This window comes from Apis laboriosa, unplaced genomic scaffold, assembly GCF_014066325.1.
Source record: "Apis laboriosa isolate Shangri-la unplaced genomic scaffold, ASM1406632v1 scaffold71_cov137, whole genome shotgun sequence".
NCBI classification, from domain to species: Eukaryota; Metazoa; Arthropoda; class Insecta; order Hymenoptera; family Apidae; genus Apis; species Apis laboriosa.
The window spans coordinates 1,085,615-1,108,412 of NW_025224229.1; the positions used below are offsets into that span (position 1 = coordinate 1,085,615).

General features: G+C 18.0%; 1 protein-coding gene across 4 annotated transcripts in view; it reads left to right on the plus strand.

Annotated features, from left to right (window-relative positions):
- Positions 1-22,798, plus strand: part of LOC122719224 (inositol-pentakisphosphate 2-kinase) — a 281,879-nt gene that overhangs the window by 155,847 nt on the left and 103,234 nt on the right. Inside the window, exon 3 of one of the 4 annotated variants that reach the window (XM_043944871.1) lies at positions 7,489-7,534. The exons of the other annotated variants lie outside the window; for them this stretch is intronic. Coding sequence (XP_043800806.1) covers positions 7,533-7,534 — 2 coding nt within the window. The 5' untranslated portion in view covers positions 7,489-7,532. The remainder of the gene's footprint in view (positions 1-7,488; positions 7,535-22,798) is intronic. 4 annotated transcript variants of the gene reach the window in all.

Sequence of the window (22,798 nt, forward strand, 5' to 3'; positions counted from 1 at the left end):
AAGCATTTTTAGATCCCATAATGAAAGTCAATCTTAATCATAGTTATCAACAGAACAATATTATGAAAAATAACTAAAAGATCCATAAATTCGAGAAATATAACTCATACCAGTATTTCTTAATTTTTCTGGTTTATATCTTAAAGTTATAATACTAATTTTTTGTTATATATCATAATTTTATTGAAAATTTTAATTTACATTTACATTTATTATATTATAATTTACATTTTCATTTATTATATTAATTCAAGTTTTTCAATTAATATAATAAAAAAATAAGGAATTTTTTTGTACATATTAATAATTTACATGTATTTCGATATTTGTTTATTTTTTATTTAAGAAGAAGAAAATACTTTAAAAATATTTATAATCTATATATATTATATATATCTCTATATATCTTATATTTTTTAAATGTAATAACATTTTTTGATTGTTAATCGATTTGTCTATAGATTTCGATATTATTTTTAAATATTAATAAATGCATGGAATATTTTTATGTATAATAAAATTTTAATATAATTTTTGCTATATATCTAAAATAACAAATGATAATTTGAGATATTATAGCACATCAATTGGAAAACTGAAACATTGATATAATCGTTATAATTATTAATTTAAAAAATTATAATTTTTTTTTTCTTCTCTTTTACTCTGTATGCAATGAATCATCTACATATATAATATATCGATGAATCAGTCAAAATGATTATTTATAAAAATATATTTCATATCATAAAAAAATTTAAGAATGAAAATTTAAAAGAAAAAAAATAAAGGATATTTATTATTAATAGATACTAAAAGAAATGAATTAATTTTCTAAGTGTAAAAAAAAAAAATAAAATTATTATAATTCAATCTTTCTTTAAGGAAAAAGAAATACAAAAATAAATAAAAAATTTTATTTTATCTTGTTAATAAATATTATTATTAAAAGTTAAAAATAATTATGAAAATAAAAAATAATAGTAAAGAAATATCAAATTGTTACAAATTGTTAAAATTTGAAAAATGATAAAAGCTATCGAGAAATTATTAAATTATGAAAATAAGAGTTAATAGAGTTTATTATAAAACGTTATTAAAAAGAAAATAATAAAAAACAAATAAACCAAGAATAACATCTAATTAGAATTATATTTCTAATTAGAATTAGAAATATATACACGATGAAAGATTGTTAAAAAAAATTAAAGAAGAATTTTGCAAAAACATGAGTTTCATAGTCATATAATTCAAAATAAGCTAATTATCAATAAAAATGAAAAGAAAAAGTTGGAATTTTCATGAGAATATTTAAATAAGGATTTTAAGAAAAATAATTATTTTTATTGAAAATAATTTGAAACTTTTTTGTTCAAATGATTATGAGGTGTAAATCAAATGAAAAATTTAAAATAAAAAATGTTGAATCCTACTGTTAAATATAGATGAATTGGCAATAAGTCTATATACGTCTGCAATTGAAATGTGAATTTAAAATTCATTGAACGAAATAATATGAATAAATATGATTATTTAAATATTTCGAAATAAAATTTGAAAATTATTCAAAAAAGTGAAAATTTTTAATAACTTTAAATATTATAATATTAATAATTTTAAATTTAATGCATATCGTTAAAATTGATTATTGTATAATGATCCAAAAGTAATTAATATATCATTCCAATCACGATTTAAATATCATAGAAATTAACCAAAAATTGAAATATGAACAACGATTTCAAATAAAAACAATTTAAAAAAAAATTAATTAAAAAGTGCAATATAATCGGATCTGATTTTACGTAAAAATTAAAAGAAATCAATTCCAAAAAGATTAATATTTTGTTAATTACATAATTAATATTATGTAGAATATAGTCAAAAATATTCAACAAAATATTAATTTTTAATTTAAACAGTTCAAAACAATTTTTTATGCATGTATGATTTTAACTGTTTAGACATTTCTCGAATTGAATTATAGTAACTTTATATTTTTATATTTATTATATTTTTATTTATTTTTATTATATTTTTATTGTTTTTATTATATTTTTATTTATATTTATTATATTTTTATATTTATAAAAGTTCATTTGACATTGTTACAATAAATATAAATATATTTACAATATATATTTATTATATTTGTTTTCCACGTTATTGTTTTTTTCATGTGAAGCATATTTTTATATGTAATGTCTTATGGAATTTTGTCTTATGATTCATTCATATCTTCGTTCATCTATAATCTTATAAATTAATTCTATTTCAAATATTCAAATTACAAATAATCTTATTTTTACGTAATATTTTTACTAAATAGTTGTAATATTATTAATATTAATTTGTAAATTTTTATTGCAGTTAAAAATATTTAAATATTCTTTTATATAAATATTCTTTTATATAACGATTTCTTCATTTAAGTAAATATTGTAAATAATGTTATATAATTTAATTATAATTTATTTAATAAAATAATGTTATAAAATTTAAAAATATTATATAAATATTATGATGATAAATTATATTTCTTTTTAAATTTAGGATAATTTTTTAAAAGTTGTATGATAAAACTAAATATAATGAATTGTTTATTCTAATATATTCTTCCCATGTTGATATAACAATGTGTAAATTATTCATTTAATTTTTCAACAATAATGTTATTATATACGAAAAATGAATATTTTTTAGAACATTATAAAGTCTTTTTCAAAATCTATTGAGAAGAATGCTGTATCTAGTGTTAAGACCAATATTAGTATTGAATTTATTATTAAAAATTTCGATCCAATATCGACATAAGGTATCATAAGATAGATCATTTCGATAATTTTCTTTTAAACAGGTACTAAATCAATACTATATTCAAAAATCATCTGATAGCTTACGATAATATTGATAATTAAAATATTTTACGAAAATATTTTGCTATATCTATTAGATATTTTAACTTTCATTTCTAAATGTTACAACTAACAATAAAACCAGATATATATTATCGTTGTCAAGCGATACAGTGCAATTGTCTCGCTTTCTCTATTCTCTTATTTTGTCGAATTGTCTATGATCTTGATTGTATTTAAAATGATTTAAAATGAAAGATAAGGTATTGAATAAATATCAAAATCTTTATGAAGTATAAAACGATAGTTTCTTTCAACATCAAATAATAAAATATCGATAACATTCATGAAAGATAGTGTTTAATACAATATATCAAAATATAAAAGATATCGAAAAATGAATTATTTTGTAGTATATAAATATATATATATATATATTATAGTATAAAAATTTATTGATATGTCCTGACTATCTTGGTATTGAATCATTTGAATATTATCAATAATATTCAAATTGATCTAATCATTGGCTATGTTTTTTTCTGTAATAAATATTTTGTAATAATAAATAACAATGAAGATAAAAGACAAGAAGACTAGATATAATATAAAAATGCAAGTTGTGATTCTGGAAGGTACACCTGTGACTATATCTGTAAGTAAATTTTCAATAAAATTGATATTCAAGATGATTGTATCTATTTTGTGATTTTTATGTTTGATTAGGTTATGAGAGAAAATAATTTTATTATTTACTTGTTTTTTAATTTTATAAAATAAATTAGAATATCATTTATTTTATAAAAATTCATTTATGATATTATTTTTGTTTCCGTCTTCTGTAATTTTTTATTAATTTCAATTAAATTGATATTCTAAAAATGATATATTATAACATATATATATATATATAAGAATTTTCATAATATATATATACATGAACAAAATGTTATATTAGTAATATGTTCATGAAATATCTTTAAACTTTAAACTTTAACTGTTAATTTTAAAATTTAAAAGATCAATTATAGAAACGAAACAAACAAAAATTTCAATTGAGCTTTATTTATTAAGTTATTAGTAATTGAAATTTGCGTTAAATAAGACAAAATAATTCTGCTCCTATCTTAGTCTTCACATCATTGTTTTATTTTTTCACTTTATCTAATACAAACTTAAATTACTTATAATTTAATAAATAAGCTTCACTCAAGATTTTTATTATTATTAAGATTTTTATTAATTAACTTTTATATTTGTTTTGTCTTTCAATCTTATAATAATATCAAAATCAATCTTATAATAATATCTACGAATATATTATATTTCTACTGTACAATAAATGATTTTGATCATATGTGTATATATATATGACAATTATAATCATAAAATTATTAAAATATAATATTTCTAAAATATAATACAATACAAAGAACAAATTAATATAATATTGCAATCATAATATCCATGCATCAATATTTCAAAATATATAAAATTGATGATCAAAAAACATTATTAAATATCCGATGACCTATATATACATATATAAACGAAGCGAATTTCATCATTTTAATCGTCAGCTTCAATATAATATTTAGCACGATCTCAATCATATAGGTGTATCTGAGGAAATCTATTCAAGATCGATACTTCATATGCTTGTATTAAAGTCACCAGAGATTTGATGGGATATACGTGCTGAAGAACTGATTAAACGGTGTCGAATCGAAAATTCGAGTTCACCGAGCGTGACACTATTTTCATAAAGCTGATACACGAGAGAGGATTGAACCCGAACGACGCGAATTAACACAAGATTGATTCGATAAGAATCAGAACTTTTCAGCGAGAGCAGGAAAGCTTTCGATCCTCTTTTTTCTTTTTTTTTTTTCTTTCCTCCTTTGAGTTGAAATTAATTCACGACGGAAGGGGTTAAATCTCATCGATAAAAGGCGCGAAGGCGCATTTCAACAACCCGTTGTTCAAATTTCTCGGTTCAGGGCACCATGATGTGGGACAAATACACGAGAGAACTGTGGCGTGCGAAATGACGGCGAATTATTGTACCGCGAAGGAAGAGAAGCCACAAAAGGTGATCTGTGTGTGTCAAGCGGCTTGGATTGGGACACGGGGGTGTCGGTGAAGAGGGTTAGAGGCAACAGCAGTGGCGACTAGCTATACCAATGATTACGGCGGCGGGGAAGCAGGAGAGGGTGACTGATGGTTGTGGTAGAGGTCAGCCTCGGTTGTTGCCCTGGTCCCCTGACGTTGCTTGGCCCGCTCGGTTACTGCCCTCCCCCCCTTACCCTGTGCCTTAGAATTGCAATTTCATTCCGTTCGACGTTTCCTTCGCGATTCCTTTTCTTCCTCCTTTCTCTTTGTTTCAATTATACCTTTTTCTATTATCCCCAGGAAATGTAAAAATAATAAAATGTCAATGTATATCGAGACCATCCATTATGTATCAACTAATATCGATATCAATCGATATAAAAATAAAACATCGATGTTTAAATATACGACATCGACATTTCTTTAAATTTATTTAAAAATGAGAGATTTCTTGAAAATTTCTGATGAAATTTTTATAAAATTTATTTTTCAGAATACAAAAGATTACATTTTTAGTATTTGTCTGGTACATTGTTTCAAAGTATTAAGTGATTTAATATTGTTTTAAATTACTTATTTTTTTTGTATTAATATTAAGTCTACTTTAAAAAATAATCTTTCTAATATTGTTGGTTCAAAATATACAATAAATACAAAGATTTTATTTTTTTCAAATTTTAAATTTCATTTTGCTGAAAAAATAACAAAAAGTTATGTATTATAATGAAAGTAAAACAATCGAAAAATTGTATGTTACCAAAAACATTAAAATTTATCAAAAAAACATTGATGATATATCGATTCCAAATAATGATGATAAAAACATACTTTCTGTCAATATGAAAACATATATTAGCATCCTTAATTATTTTTTGTCTTAATATTATCTTTTAATACGATATTTTTATAAACCGATTTTGATGAAACTTTCAATTGATTCTTTATCAATCAATCATAATTAATGTTTGTTTCATTTATGATAATTTGAAATATAAAGGGTATTTCATAGTGATTCATTAAAAAAAGTAATTAAAAAAAGAGATTGAATATGAATTGAAATGAAGTAGTAATAATGTTTTATAAAAAAAAATAAAATATAATAAAAAAGTAAATTTTTGCTTTTCATGATTTCTATGATTTCTAATAATAAATAAAAGTTGTTCTTTTCTGATAATAAATTATAAAATATAATAATATAATCATATAACTGTTTAAATCCAAATTTGATCAATATATTTTTCGAAGAACTAAACCGTTTAAAAATTAATTTTTATTGATTTTCATAAATCTTTAATAATAATTTTATTTTCAATAAATAATTTTTCTTACTTTAAGTAAAAATAATTTTAGATGAGAAAATTCGGATTATATTTAGAATAAATTAATTTAAAAAATTAACAAATAATAAAATAATTTATTTAAAAACGAGTGCGTATAAATATAAGATATAAGCATATAAAAACAAAAATTGATATATAAAAATATTAATTGAAATTCTATTTATATCTCGCTTCATCTATTTCATTTCAATTACTTATAATTTAATAAATAAACTTCAATCAACATTATTATATTTTATCTTTTGTATTTTTTTTGACATTTAGAATTGGCATTTTTAAAAATATCTTATGAATATATTAACAAACACAAATATCACAGTCAAAAAGTGATATATTAATTTTAAACTTACAAATATATAAGTTTATTATATTTAAAAAATAATTAAAGTAATATTATTTAAAATTATTGAATTAATCTTTTAATTATCCTTAAAATTAAAAAGAATTATTTATTATTTTGTAAGAACTTTTAATTTGCTTATTTGTATCGTTTTCTATATTACATATTTATTTTAAAATAATATATATATTTTTATAGAAATATATATATATAAGAAAAAATATTATAATCGATGATATAATAATAAATAAAAATTAAAAAATTAAAAAAATATATTTCAATATATTATTTTTTATATTTTTTAAGAAAATTCTAAATTCAAAATTCTTGCGTCATCTTAAAAATTAATTTAATACAAACTACATTATAAAATTAGGGAAATTAAAGATAAATTTTTTTCACTATTAGAAAATAATCATATAATTCTAATTCTTTTTTCCATATTTGATTATTGATAAACTTTATTTTTATTTATAATAAAATATATAATATATAATAATCATATATAATAATCATATATAATAATCATATCATATATATATATATATATGATATAATCATATATATAATAATCATATAATAAAATAGAGCATTGATTATTGAAGCAACAAAAATAAATAATATTCAGAGTGATAAAAAAAAATTAAATTAAACACTTAAAAGTAAATATTGTTTATTTGTTATATAGGTTATATAGGTTATTTGTTATACATAATTTTAGTAAATAAAGATCGAAAAATTAATATTTTATAAACTGTTATAAACTGTTTTTCTTTTGAATGAAATGCATATTCAGCTAAAAAAAAGAATGACTTATCTAACATTAATGTTTTTTGTATAGGGTGTTCCAGTTTTTTCCGGTTTTTTCCGGAAATATATTTTACAATGTAAGAAAAAATATCATATAACTATTGGAAGATATAACAAAAAAACGAAATATAAATATGAATGAATAAATATTTATGTATAGTAACCAGAAGATATAATATTTTTACAATTCTAATTATAATTCCATTTCAAAATGTTCACATTTATAATTCTTGAAATAAAATAAAATTAATGTAATCTTCAAAAAATTTTGAATTTAATCTTCTATTATTGCCAATACTTTTTGACAAGAATGGTGAATATCTTAAAATAAAAATTTTTAATTGGAATTATAGAAGCATGATAATTATTATATATAAATACTTTTGTCATACTAATACAGCTAATACTAACTAATTATACTTTGTAAATAGAAATGCATATTATTTATCACTCATTCCATATTTTTATTGTTATTAATTAATAATTAAAAAATTAATATTATTATTATAATTAATATTATTAATTTTTTTAAATAATTAATAATAATATTAATATAATTAATATTATTAATTTTTTAATATTTTCAATAGTACATGTTTGGATATTATTTTTTTCTTTATTTTATCTTATAGAATACACTGATAAAATTTGGTTAGAATCCTATATAATGATTAAGTAATATAATAAATATAGTAATATAAATAAATACTATAAATATAAATGCGAATGTTATCTTATTAAAAACTAACTCTTAAGATACATACTAAGTTCGCAAAATCGATTTTAAATAATGATTTTGAGAATAAAATAAAAGAATGAAAATAAAATAAATGAAATCAAAATTAAGTATTCATACAAAATTCAAATTTCAATTTTTGTAATATAAAATTTGACATTAATTTTGTAATATCTAACATTATACAAAGTTTAGAGTTCGTATGTTGTTCTATATATTTTTAATTCTATCATTCATTTATTCATTAGTTTTTAATTTTAGCGTATTATCTATCCCTTCATAAACTTTTTTCATGTCAGTCTTGTTTCACTGGAAGAAATGTTTTATTCAATAAGAAAAATTTTTATATCGATCGTATATATTATTAAAATTAAAAATAATTTCGTTTTATATGGAAACATTGTGAATATATAATTCATATATTATATATGGATCAATTCTTTTCTTAGTAGAATATCATCTCAAGAAGGTGAAATTCCCCTTTAAAATATTAGTACTATTTTCGTTTCTTAAATAGAATTTCGAAAAGATAGAAATAAATAAAAATTTTAAATTCTTTAAAAAAAAATTAAAATCTTTTAGTGCTCTGTTATTTTGTAAAATCTGTGTAAAAAATATATAAAAATATGTAAAAAATATTTTAATTAATTAATTCTTAAACACATCTTTTGTATTTGTTTTAGCCTTTAGAATCGAATTTCAAAGATATTTCATAAATTTATTATCTCGTAAACAATATTATATAAATTATTTAAAATTATTTTTTTTTACAGAGAACAAAAACATAATTTTCTTACTAATATCAATTTATATTCTAAACAATTCAAAAAACAAAATATAGACAAAAATATGTTTAAAAATTGTGCAGTACAAGTAGATAATAAAATAAATAGATACAACGTATAAAAGAATTTTTTATAAATTAAAATATAAATATTTGAATATTATTTTATTATTATTTTATATGGAAATTTATTCAAAATAGCTATAATTTTAATGAAGATGCGTGTGTGTGTGTGTGTGTATGCGTGTATATTATATATTATTATTTATATTTATATATTATTATGTAGTGCATAATGAATTGATATAAATCAAGATTGAATATATAATTCAAAGAGTCTTTTATTTTTTAATTTTTTTATTTTGAACAAATTTTTTTTATTTTTAATGAAATTTTGTGAATATATATAATATAATAGAACAATTTTTTTAACAAAATTTCACTTAATGAAAATATAAAACAATGCATAAAATATCAGTAAAATTTCACTTCTTTAATTCTTTTATAATAATTTAATATAATAATTAATATATAATAATAATCTTTTATAATAATTATAATATAATATAAATTATAATGACAGAGCAAAATTTTTTATATAAAAAATGTTTAATTTTTAATATTCTATCATTTTCAAAAAATCTAAGAAAAATTGTATTCGAAAAGTAAAAAAAATATTAAAACTCATTAAAAATTGATGTCATGTCAATGATAAGAAAAAAAATATTTTTTGTCAAAAAAAATTATTTTATGTATAATCCATTTTATTTTATATACATATTCTATATACATAAATTTTCATAAAAATTAGGATGTTTTTTAGATAAATTTTTTTGAAATAGTGTTTGAATAAGATAATTTTAATATGTATTCTATGTCATTATTTAAAAATTTTTGTTTTGTGTTTGGTATCTAATTTGTGTTTTGTATTTGATATCTAATTATCTAATCTTCACAATGAATGTTTGAAATAATTAGAATTAAAATTTAAAAATTTTTATTCTATTATTATTTTAATATTTCAATATAATTTCTAATATATACTTAAAGTAAGTAGTAATTATATTTTTACATATTCTTCGAATTTATAAAAATTTTTCTTAAATTTTTAATATTTCAATATTTTTAATATTTTTTCATAAATAAAAACGTTATGAATTAAATTTTTATTGTTATCTATACTTATTTTATATTTAAGATTCTTCTATGTTGTATCAATCCAATGAATAAAAAAACAATATTTTGTAAATATTCTAAAAATCTATGTGGCACAAAACTATACTTGCTTATATGAATGTTTAATCATCTAAATATTTCGTTTTCTTATTTTTCAACATAATTTTGTATTTTATTTTCAAATTATTAAAATATCACTAAAGAATAAAATAATGAATATTTATTCGTCAAACTTTTTTCTTATTTATATATTTTATATAAAATATCTAATATGATCGAATTTTGTATTCAATTGTAAATATATTTTTCAAAAAATGAAAATTTTCATTTTTAATTGCTAAATCGTAACTTTAAAATGTTTATAAGAACTGAAATATATATACAAAATTATATCTTAAAATATTTAATCTATTCAAATTTGAATTTTATAAAAAAATTTTTTGTAGTGCCACAAATTATTTTACTTATTACATACATGAGTAAAAAAGATTGAGTGATTGTTTTCATTGATTTTATAAATTTTTATTGAATAATTTAATTTCTGTTTTCGCTAAATAATGATTCTTAAATATCTACATGATTTTGGATAAAAAATTTAGATTAAAATTAGATTAAAATTAAAATCAGAAATTAAAATCAGAATTGGAGAACATAATTTAATTATAATTTTCATTTATACATATATTCATTGCATTATTTTATATATTTATTTTGAAATATCAATAAATTTATAACATAAAACTAAAAAAAAATATTATAATTGATAATATAATAAAAATAGGAATTAAAAAATAAAAAAAATGTTTAAAAATATATTACTATATTTAAATGAAAATAAAAAATTAAAATTTTAAAACTTTTGCTTTAAAAATTAACTTTAAAAAAATTATTTTTTACTTAATTTTAAAAAACTATTTTATTAAAGTTTTTCCAATATTAGATATTATAATTATTATACAATTTTGATTTTTTCGTTCCACGTTATTGCTCACTTATTATAGTACATCTAGTATTTGAACTCAATAACGTAAGATTACGTTAACGTAAGATTATGTTTTATCGTGATATAATTAGTTGCATTGACATACTATACAATATCGCTTACTATACGATAATTACTTGATGTAATACGATAATTAATGATGTTATTTCATTATAAGATAATAGAAAGATATAAGTAAACATTATAAAACTTAAAATAAACTTTGAAGTTTTTTATTTAAGCAATTCTTTATAATTTTCAATGTAACGAATAAATTTCTTTTAGTTTGATGTAGTTTGATGATGAACACATATATAAGAACAATATTTAAAAAAAAAATTTACAACCGGTTTTGATTTTATATAATTAATAATCAAGTTTTAATTTCATCGTCATCCAAAATTCGCAATTTATTTTTTTAAAAAAATTTTTCAATTTAATTTTGATTATAAATGAGTATTAAGAAAAGAAAGTAAAATAAAATTAAATATCATTAAGAAATAATTATTAAAAAATTGCAGTCAATAAATATTTAAAAAATTTAAAATAACCAATTTTTATGTTTTTATATAAAAATATTAAATAATTTATATTTTTATTTATTTTAATTTTTAATTGATATTAATTTATTTTAAAATATTTTAATTTATTTTAACTTATTTTAATTAATCATAATTTATTTTCATTTATACCAATTTATTTTAAAAACAAAATTGAAAACGAAGATGTCGTTCTGTTTAACATTAAAAATATAATAATATCTTAATTCATCTTATGCTAAAATGTTTTATCTCATGCAACTTCTTAATTGAAAAATATAATGATTGTAATTTTATATTTGATATTAATTGACATCGATTACGATTTATAGAATTTTTTTATTTATTTGATTTTTTAACATATATCATATATTTTTATTTTATTTTTTTCAATAAATAAAATATTTAATCAAAATTTAATTGAAATTTTTTAATTGATTTTCAAAGAAATTAAATCACAAACATTCTTATGACTTTTTTTAGAAATATGTAAATTTCCGATTGTAAAAACTCAATATAATAAATTATAACATGCAATATATTAAATTTATTTAATATTTATTTACACTCTTCCTTGTTGCATAAAAAATTATATCAATCATTAAAATGTATAAAAATCATAGAATGTAATTTTTTACTTTTAATTGATTGTTTAAATATAAATATAAATAAAATTTTTTAAAAAAATATTTTTTTTCTCTTAATTATTTAAAATTTTTTTTTTAATTTAATAAATATTTTTTCAGTAAAACAAATTTTGTAGAAATTCAGAAAAGTTCAATATTAATAAAATCTTAATAGAAAAAAATTATATTTTTGAGAAATGATAGTATTCAATATAATATATTAAAAAAATATATTAAAAAATTAAAAAAAAAGATAAAGTTATAAAGAAAACAAGTAAAATATATTCAAAAAATAAAAAAAAGATAATTCTATTTAACAAGAATTCATTTACACTTTTCTATTTATTTTTTATTTCTAAAATTAATGAAAATAATAAATGAATAATTGAAAAAAATAATATTTTATTAAAAATAGAATTGTAGTGTGAAATTAATAATTTAATAATAATTTAAAACAAAATTCTATGTTATAGATCAATACAAAATTAATCTATAATATTTAATTCCATAGAATTAATAAAAATAAGAAAAAAATTTATATTAAACAACTCTACATTATTATTTATTTATTTTTAAGTTTATAAAATATTAATCAGAAATTTAATCACAAAAATCAGAAATTTATAATCACAAATTTCTTCAAAATTCTTTAATTCAAATGAAATATAAAACTATATAAAACGAGCAAAAATAATAAAAATAAAAATAATCAATTTGTTCCATGATATGAAACAACTTATTTTTCATTATATTTTTTTCTAAAATTCATGTTAGTTTGACTGCATCGTATTTCATCAAGAACTTTTGATTCTCTTTTCTCTTAAATTCAAACTATTATCGTAAACTTTGATAAACTTCACTCCAACGAACAGCAACGAAGAACCATTACTTTATTCTGTTCATACCGAAAGAAAAGATTTATGTATCTATTTTGGAAAATTTGTTACATTGTTATTTTAATTATTTCAATCTCAGACTGTATAATTTAAATTATCTGCGCAAAAACCTGATAACATTAAATAAATTTTTTTCTTCTATACTTTGGAAAACATTAGGCACAATATGTAAATTAGTTTCTCGTCATAATAAATATTGGCAGATGAAGGAGATATATTGAGAAATCGTATATAAATTTATGTACATTTATGTTAATAGTAAAAAATATTTTTTTATTTATTTAGGTAAAATTACAAAGAAAACTATTTGCTTTTATTTCGATGATTTTTGAACATATTATAGAGAACGAAATTTTGAACAATATTTCCCTGCATACACTAAATATCGCCAAAAAATTGGGGAAACATTTGAACTTTTGTGAAAAATAATCAAAAATAAAAGTATTATAAAAAAAATAGTATAATTGAATAAAAAAATATTTCAAAATAAAAATAATATTTATTTTATGAATTTTCATTATAATTTCGATTCGAAAGCTACTCTTTTAATCTAATAATTATTTAAAGATTTTCGATATTCTCTAAATAATCTTCCAAAATTTTTGTCTTGTAGATATTACCAAAGTTGCATAACACTTGTGAGCTGAAAGTCTTTAGCTCCTATATCAAGAAAATCCTACAAATACTCAATAGGAAACAGATCTGAGATCTAGAAAAGTAATAATTGGAGCTTAAAGTAAAATATCACATAGAATCCAACAAGATAATACTTTATATCATAAAATTGAATTATTTATTTAATAAATATCCTTATTTTCAAATTTTTTAACGATAGTATATAACCGATTTTAGTTTTATAGATATTTGTAAAAAAAAATTATGTTTTTATAACACTGTGTAAGTATATATGTATGTTACTTATCTTTTGTTAATATAAACATATCATGAAACTAATACGTATAACGTATGAAGTGAACCGATCAAAAAGCTTATGAATAATAAGTTTAAAATACCTTAATCTAAATCGAGCTTGAGTATTTTTCAGAATTTATCTCACTGTCGTTATTTATTTATCTATAGATATTTTTCGAATATACAAAATACAAAAATAAAATATAAAACAATTTTTGCGATCAAAATTACAACAATATTAAATGGAATAATCCATATATTAACATATCACTTCTTTTTTCTCCACTCATAAACAATGAATCTTGAAAAATGCGTCGAGGAAAAGGAAAATTAGGCACATTCGAAAAGAGTCGTGAATCATTGCCAATAAATTCGTTTTATCGACATTTTCTTTAATTTATTTTTATCTTGATCGATCACTCATTTTTATTACTTATATTTCTGATAAAACACATTCTTATAATAAATAAAATAAATATAATTGATATTGTAATTTAGTGTTATTTTATTTCATTAGCTTAGTATCCTGTGTAATATTGTTCTAACATTGTAATTTTAATTGTCCAAGATTTTGTTTTGTTTTATATTTATTTTTGCATGAATCGTGAATCCTAAAGTTTTCAATACCAAGTAAAGAGATTTTAAGTTGCCGAGCATTCACAAACTGAATCTTACAAGAATAGAATTAAATTTCTAATTCCATCCAATCTCCTTTCAAAGAGATCAATTTATATAATGGTATATATTTTTGACGTTTTCAAACTGCGATTTCTTTCTCAAATATATTACTATTTTTTTTTTTAAATATTAATGCATTATATAATACGAATGAAATTCTTATCACATCAATCGTCAGGATAATTTGAAATTGTTGAATGCATAACAAAAAAGTTTAAAAGTTTAAGCAACTTTTTCTGTGTATTGATAAGATAGATAAAAGAATTCTCGTTCTTATCTTAAAGATTCGATGACAGAATAGGAACAAATATTCTGCTAATAGTTGATGTCCAGTGTATATATTGTTTATGTCAATAATTCTATCATTTCATCTCATTCATTTCGATGCTTCCTTTTCATTTTTGCAATTCATTTGTAGATATAATGAATTCAGTCAATAATTCAACCAGAACATGAGTGATTCAAATAACGGTGTAAATAATCTGATTCATTTGAATTTATGTATTTATATATCATAAATATAAATAAATAAATATAAATAAATATATTATATATATATATATATTATATAATATATATATATTATAATTATATAGATATATTATATATTATATAATTATATCATTATATATATTATATCATATATTATATTATTTTTATTATTATTATTATTATTATTATTATTATTATTATTATTATAATTTTATCATATACATAATGATTATATTAATATATAATATATAATATTATATAATTTTCGTATTATAATGATATTAATTCACCCATATATTATATATATATATTTTAGGTATTAGCACCGTGATATTTTTATATAAATAATTGATAAGCGTAATCGCAATGCTGACGCACTTTGTCGTGGATATATATGTGTAGGTAAATTTTATCTAGATAATATTAACAAAAATAAACAAATTTTTTTTACAAATATTTTGAAAATTAAGATTAATTTATTTATTTATTTGTACAGGAAAAAATTGTTTAGAATTTCGATTCTCATAAAATATTTAAAAGTCATCAAATTGATGAGAAGAATAGGAGATAGATTTATTTTCATTTATATTTCTTTTTTTTACATATATATATATATATGAATAAATATAAATACACATAAATAAAAAAATACACATAATATGAATTAACATAATAATTTATTTTAATTTGGATATATTGCATTAGTTTCAAAAAATTAATAAAGATCATAAGTTGTGTTATCATTTTGACGAGGAATGTAGATATACCTCGATGAAAAATGTAAATTCAATAAGTAAGTTATATCGGTGATGAATGAGAATGATGTTCCTTCCAAGAAGGATTAAAGCGTGTGTGTCTCGACTTGTCGAAACCTGCTTGATCCCATGAGTAAACTTCTTTTCATTCTCAAGCTTTACCGTTCTCTGTCTTTTCTCTTTTTCCTCTACGAGTATTGCACAATTTTTATATAAAATTTTTTATCGAAATATAAAATTGTAGTAAAATTTTAATAGTATTGAATGAAGAATATATGAATGAATTAGATAAAAATGAACCAAAAAATGTTTTAATAGGTAACATAGAAAAATTTCGATTAATAAAACTGATTTTATTTCAAATAATAATATTATTTAGTAAATAATATGTCAGTTGATAATGTATTTTTTATTTGTCAAATTTAAGGAATTTGAGGTAATTCGAATAATTTGGGGAAAGAATAAATTGATTAGTAATTGATAGTTGAGAAAAAATGTTTCGTAAAAAAATTTCGTAAATAAGAGTTTGTTCGTGAAATGAATAATTGAATAATAAATGTAATAAAATTCGTAATAAATATTAAATATTTAAATGTTTTAAATTCTATATGTTTAATACAAAATTTAATTTCTTGTAATTTAATAATAACTTCTATAGATATTTTTATATATTTTCCAACTTTTCGTTTGTTTTGTCTTTAAAATCAACTCTAAAAATATCCTATATTAACATTTTATATGCATATATTAAGATATCTATCATTGGAATTCAAACAAGAATTAACGCAATAATGCATATAATATGCATTAGAATTACTAAAATTTCACAAAGAAATTTCCTATCTTATCGATTATTATTCAACTTTTGGATTAAAAAAATTCTCTTCTGTTTTCTGTTTTTGCACATTGATTTCTGGTTATTATATATATATATATATATAATAAATATATAATAATATATATATATATATATATATACATAAAATAAAAAGAATATAAACAATTAAAATGAATAATTAAATTTAGTTAAAATTCAGTCAAACAAAATTAAACTTTTTTGACAAGTTAGAAGAATTAATTCACTATATGACATAAAAAAATTTATGAAAAAGTTGCAATTGATTAGAAGTAATGGAAAAAGTAGAAAGTAAAAATTTTATAATCTTTTTATTTGAGTCTGTAATAGAAATTTGAAACGTAGAATTTATATATATTATCTCAATTACATAAATATGTTGAAAATTTCATTAAAATCGATGACAAACATTAAAAAATATAAAAATCTTTAGATTTATTACAAAAATTCTGAAAAACTGCGACTTTCACTATTTTTAATTGTTTATAACTCAACGTTAATCGATTTCAAACTTTCTAATTTTCATTATAAACTCAGATAAAAAAGTAATTAAAATCAACATTTACTATTTTCTTTCTGATTTCAAAATAATTAGAAAATTTCGTCAAAATTTTTTTATATAAAATTATGTTATGTAAATTAATTCTTCTAATTCTAGTTTAAGTAAATTATTTCACTTTAAAAAATAAATTATTATTTTTATTTATTTATTATTTTTATTTATTATTTATTATTTATTACATGTATATATATATTTTTATTTATTACATATGTATATATATGTAATATATATTATTATATATTTATTATATGTATATATATATATACATAGATATAAGTATATAGATTTAAAAAAGAGATATGAATAACTACCGGTTTATGATGAAGCTTATCTTGTTGATTAACTAAGTATATTCTGATTATTAAATTCTAACGTGTAAACTTTTACGAAAGCAAAAAGATTACACACATGAGTTGGCTAAAAATATCGAAATCTATTATAGTTAAAATAGCTAATTTTATCAAAAATATATATTATACTTTTTATAATTGTGAAAAAAAAATATATAATTCGTTATTTTATAAAATTACTATATTTTTCTTTTAAAAAACTAAAGTATAAATCAAATTTTTGCTTATATAAAGCTAAATTTCGTTTATGCAAAGCTAAAATTTGTTTATGTAAAGTTTATTATTTTTAAATATAAATACAAGATACAATGATGAAAATTTTTGTCTTTGTAAGCAACAAAAAAATTTAAAAATGTATAAAATATGTTTATACATATTTGAAGGAATTCGAAATGTGTAATTATTTATTATGGATGAGAAATTTATAGAATGAAAGTAGAAATTATGTCATTGCTAAAACTCATATGATTGATGATCTATAAAAAAGAATAACAATTAGAGAATAAGCAAGTGAATTTTCAATCAGTATCATCTCAACTTGATACTGAATAATCGTCATTTTAGATTATGTGAAGTATATTCAAAAAACTATAAAATTATTATTATATGAGAATAATAAAATCAATTTGTTTGTCAATTTTAATAGAGTTTATCACTTAACATCAATTTTAACAATTTCTCTCATGTAACAATAATTTTATAATTTTTTGACAATTTACAATGAATTTAAAGCAATGAATAATAAAAATAATTTTCAATTATCTTCTAAATGTTTATATATTCTTACAATGTATTAGTAATAGTATTAGTAATAGTAATATAAATTTGATACATTAATATCCAATCTTTATATTTGAATTTAGCTAAATGTATCATTGAATTTGATTAATTTCAAATTGAACATGATTAAATTATCGAGATTTTATTCAATACGAAAAAATAATAAAAGATATATAGAAAGAATAAAACTTTTTCATTTAATAATTATTAAAAAATCAAATTTGAAAATTCATCGAATATATGCAAATAATACTTACACATTAAATATTTTTTGAAACAAAGCATAGAAAAAAATATGAAATTTGAATAACTTATAATTTAAAATTTTGTACTATTATCTGATTTTTTGCATTGTAAATTTATTTAAAAAATAAAAGAAAAAATATTTCTGAAGTTTTAAGGATTTCATGCCCAAAAATTAATAAAAAAAATTGCTCTATGTACATTTACGAAATCATTTACATTACTTCTATACAAAGTTTCATTAAAATAAAAATCTTAAAATAAAAATCTTACATTATATATTATATTTTGTATAAAGACTTGACTGATATATATTATTTGAAAGATTTATATATATATATATATATTATAAAGCTTTTTTTTAGATATGTTCTTCTAGTTCTTATTTTCCCCTATGTTTCTTTCTCCTTTCTTTTTCTATTGCTAGCTATTCTTTTCGTTTTGGTTAATGCATCACTACTTTGTTGCCTTCAAGCATACCTCCGGAATGTAACGGATTTCAAAGGGTTTTGTTCATCAAAGAACATATTCTTGCTACTTTTTATTTGAAATGGAAAATGACACCGTTTCATCTAAAATATGGACAAGCCTTATATGCCTTTTGGTAAAAATCGTTTTAAATTCTTTTCTATCTCTCTATCTATGTTAAAATATTTTTATTTTATACTTGTGACTAATTAAAAGGAAGAATAACTCGAAAGATTATTTCAGAACATGTTGTTTATATGTAGAATATATTAAAGATTTATCTAATTTTTTAATAAATATCTAATTTTTTTGAATATGGTTAATTTAAAAAATCAGGAATATACATATCTATTACAAACAAGCAATTTATGATCATTATTTGAATTTAATTTATGATCACTGCTGAATTTAATTATACATTAATATTTATTAATGTACCTGTTTACCTGTTATTTTCATGTAACTTGTGATATAAAAAATATAGTTATGATAAAAAATATAATATATAACATTCATATATATACATGTAAATAAATGTTCATTTATATGTTAAAATTTATTTAAAATATATCATTTAATGAACTTATTTTTTTTAAATTTATCGAAGCATGGTTTTTCTTAGAATTTGGTGATTTGTTTTAAATCTTTTAAATTTCTTAAATTTAAATTAAATAGATACCATTATTATAATTATAAAATTGTAGAAGAAGTATATGGAATATGAATTTCTTTTAGAATAAAAAATTACAGATAAAAATAAATAAAATGATATGATATCATAGGAAACTTATAAATTTTTATTAATTATTTCAAACTCTTAATAAAAATAAAAAAACAAAAAATATTTAAAATGTTGGTTTAATTAAAAAAATGACATAAAGTAACAGTGCAAACAATTTGAAATAGTTGTATTCCAATTTATCTTTGTTTTATAAAATTAAAAAAATAAATAGATAATAAAATTATTTTCTGTTATATTCTAATTAGACATAAAAATCACAATAGATATAATTATTTTAAGCGAATAAACGAAATTTTTAGACGAAATTTAATTTTTTTAATTTTAAACTTTGAAATATATTTACAATTTATTTATAGATATTTATAGATATTTACAGTTTATTTATAGATATAACTTCCAGAATGGAAGTTACCAAACATTTACATTATAATTACGTTTTACACATGAAATATCATATCCATTCTTTTTCTATTTTGTTTTCAATTTGTGTTTATAATTCATTGTAGAAGAAATACAATATTATTATATCTATTTTTCAATATTTTAAATTAGCAACATGATATTAAAATTTAAAATTTCATATGTCTTATATTTTTGATAGATATAAAAATATGAAAATAATATATGAATAAATGAGAAATTAAAAATATGAAATTATTAATTTTTGAATTTTGATTACAATTATGAAAATTGAATATTTACTGAAAAACTTGTTGAAAAAAATTGAGATTTTCTTTTTTTATAAATTGAATCAAAAATGTCAAATTAAAATTTATCAATAAATGTTATTGATTAAGAGTAATATCTAAAAAGTTCTTTAGATATTCCAAACAATTCAATAATATTCCAAACATATTGCACATAATATTATTATTTAATATATATTTTTATAAACATTTTCTTCATTTGATAATTATTATTGATTACATTATTAGTTGAATTATTAACACAAAATTTGCATTTTTCTAGTCAAATTACTTTATTTTGTTTTATTTACGTTATTTTTCCATTTTATTTTCCAGATAAAAATAAAAATAAAAATTTTTTTCATTAGATTCTAGTAAATAGTAACTTTTTTAAAATCATATTTAATAATCTCACCTATAAATCATTTAAATTAATCTATTAACTCTTCCGTTATGAGGATAAGATATCTCCATGATGTAAATGCGATGGCATGAAATATTTTGTTACTGTGATATTACTATACTGAATGTGATATTAGTATTACTATACTATATTATTATACTATTACTATACTATATTATTATACTATTACTATACTATATGGACGAAATATCTCGTGTATTTTATTAAAATACTAAATGTTTCATTTGAATTATGATAAAAAATTTATTTAGAAGATATTAATAGCAAAGAATCTAAAATATAGGAATATTTATTATTTTTCTTTAATTTTATTTTGCATAAAATGTTTGAAAATACAGTCTAATACATAATGAAACATTATAATTTTTTTATCAAGATATATTATTTTATTATTTAAAAAATTTGATTTCATATATTTTTTTTTTATTTATCATCTATAGGTAAATTTTGTACTAAAAAAATGAAAAAAATATATATGCTATTTTAATATATTTATTATATATTTTGAATATATGCAAAGAAAAAAAAATTATATGAATTTACTTTTTTTTTAGCTACATTAAGAAATTAAACTATTATTATTAATAATTGAATTATTTGTACGAAACAAATTATAAAATAGTTATTAGATGGATAATTTTATAATGACATAATATGTATATATTTTATGTAATATATTATATGTAATATAATAAGCATGAAATCATTTGTAAGTTTTTTAAGTATTGACAATTTATTGCTAAACAACTTGATAATTTCTCTTTGTCTATTGTTTTTATTAATTGCACATTTATTTAGGCATGTGAGATTTTTTTGTGGTATTTTATTTTAACAAAAAAAAAATTTTTTTATTTTTGCCAAAATTATTTTATTAATGTTTCTTAATAATATTGTTCGGTATTGTATAGGTGTTTAATATAAATTGTATATAGGTTGTTATAAAATAGATGTATTATAGATGTATTATAAAGATTATTAAAAGATAATACTTCTTTACTGTACAAGCAATTAATTACATATAAATATCATATTTTAATAATAATGTTTGTATTCTGAAATGTATCATTAAATATTTGATGATTCATGACATTGATTTAAATAAGTTGTATAATAATGCAATTTATAACAATATTTTAGTTTAAAAATATTGAAAATTCAATTTGAAAAATTTGGAAGTTTGAAAAAGAAATTTAAACATTAAAAATGTTTATTCTATATTATTATTTTTTTTTAACCTTACTTTTAATTCTTTGTTTTATTGTTATTATGTATCTATATCAATAATTATATTATCTTATTTTGTTAATTTGTATACTTTTGTAGAAATTCATTTCGTAAGAATTGAAATAAATTATTACATAATTTGTTAAATTGTATAATATATTCATTAGCATTTGTTTTGAAGAATATTAAATATTGACAATTAAAACTTAATTATATTATAATTTAAATACATAATGTATAATATTTTACCTTTATATATTCATAATATATTCTATAATATATAATATATAATATATAATAAATATATAAATATANAATTTCGTTTTTTCAAAAATTCAAAAATTCAAATCTAAACAATAAATATATTATATAATATAAATAAATGTAATTAAATAAATGTAACAGAAAGAGAAATTTGTAAATTACAAAA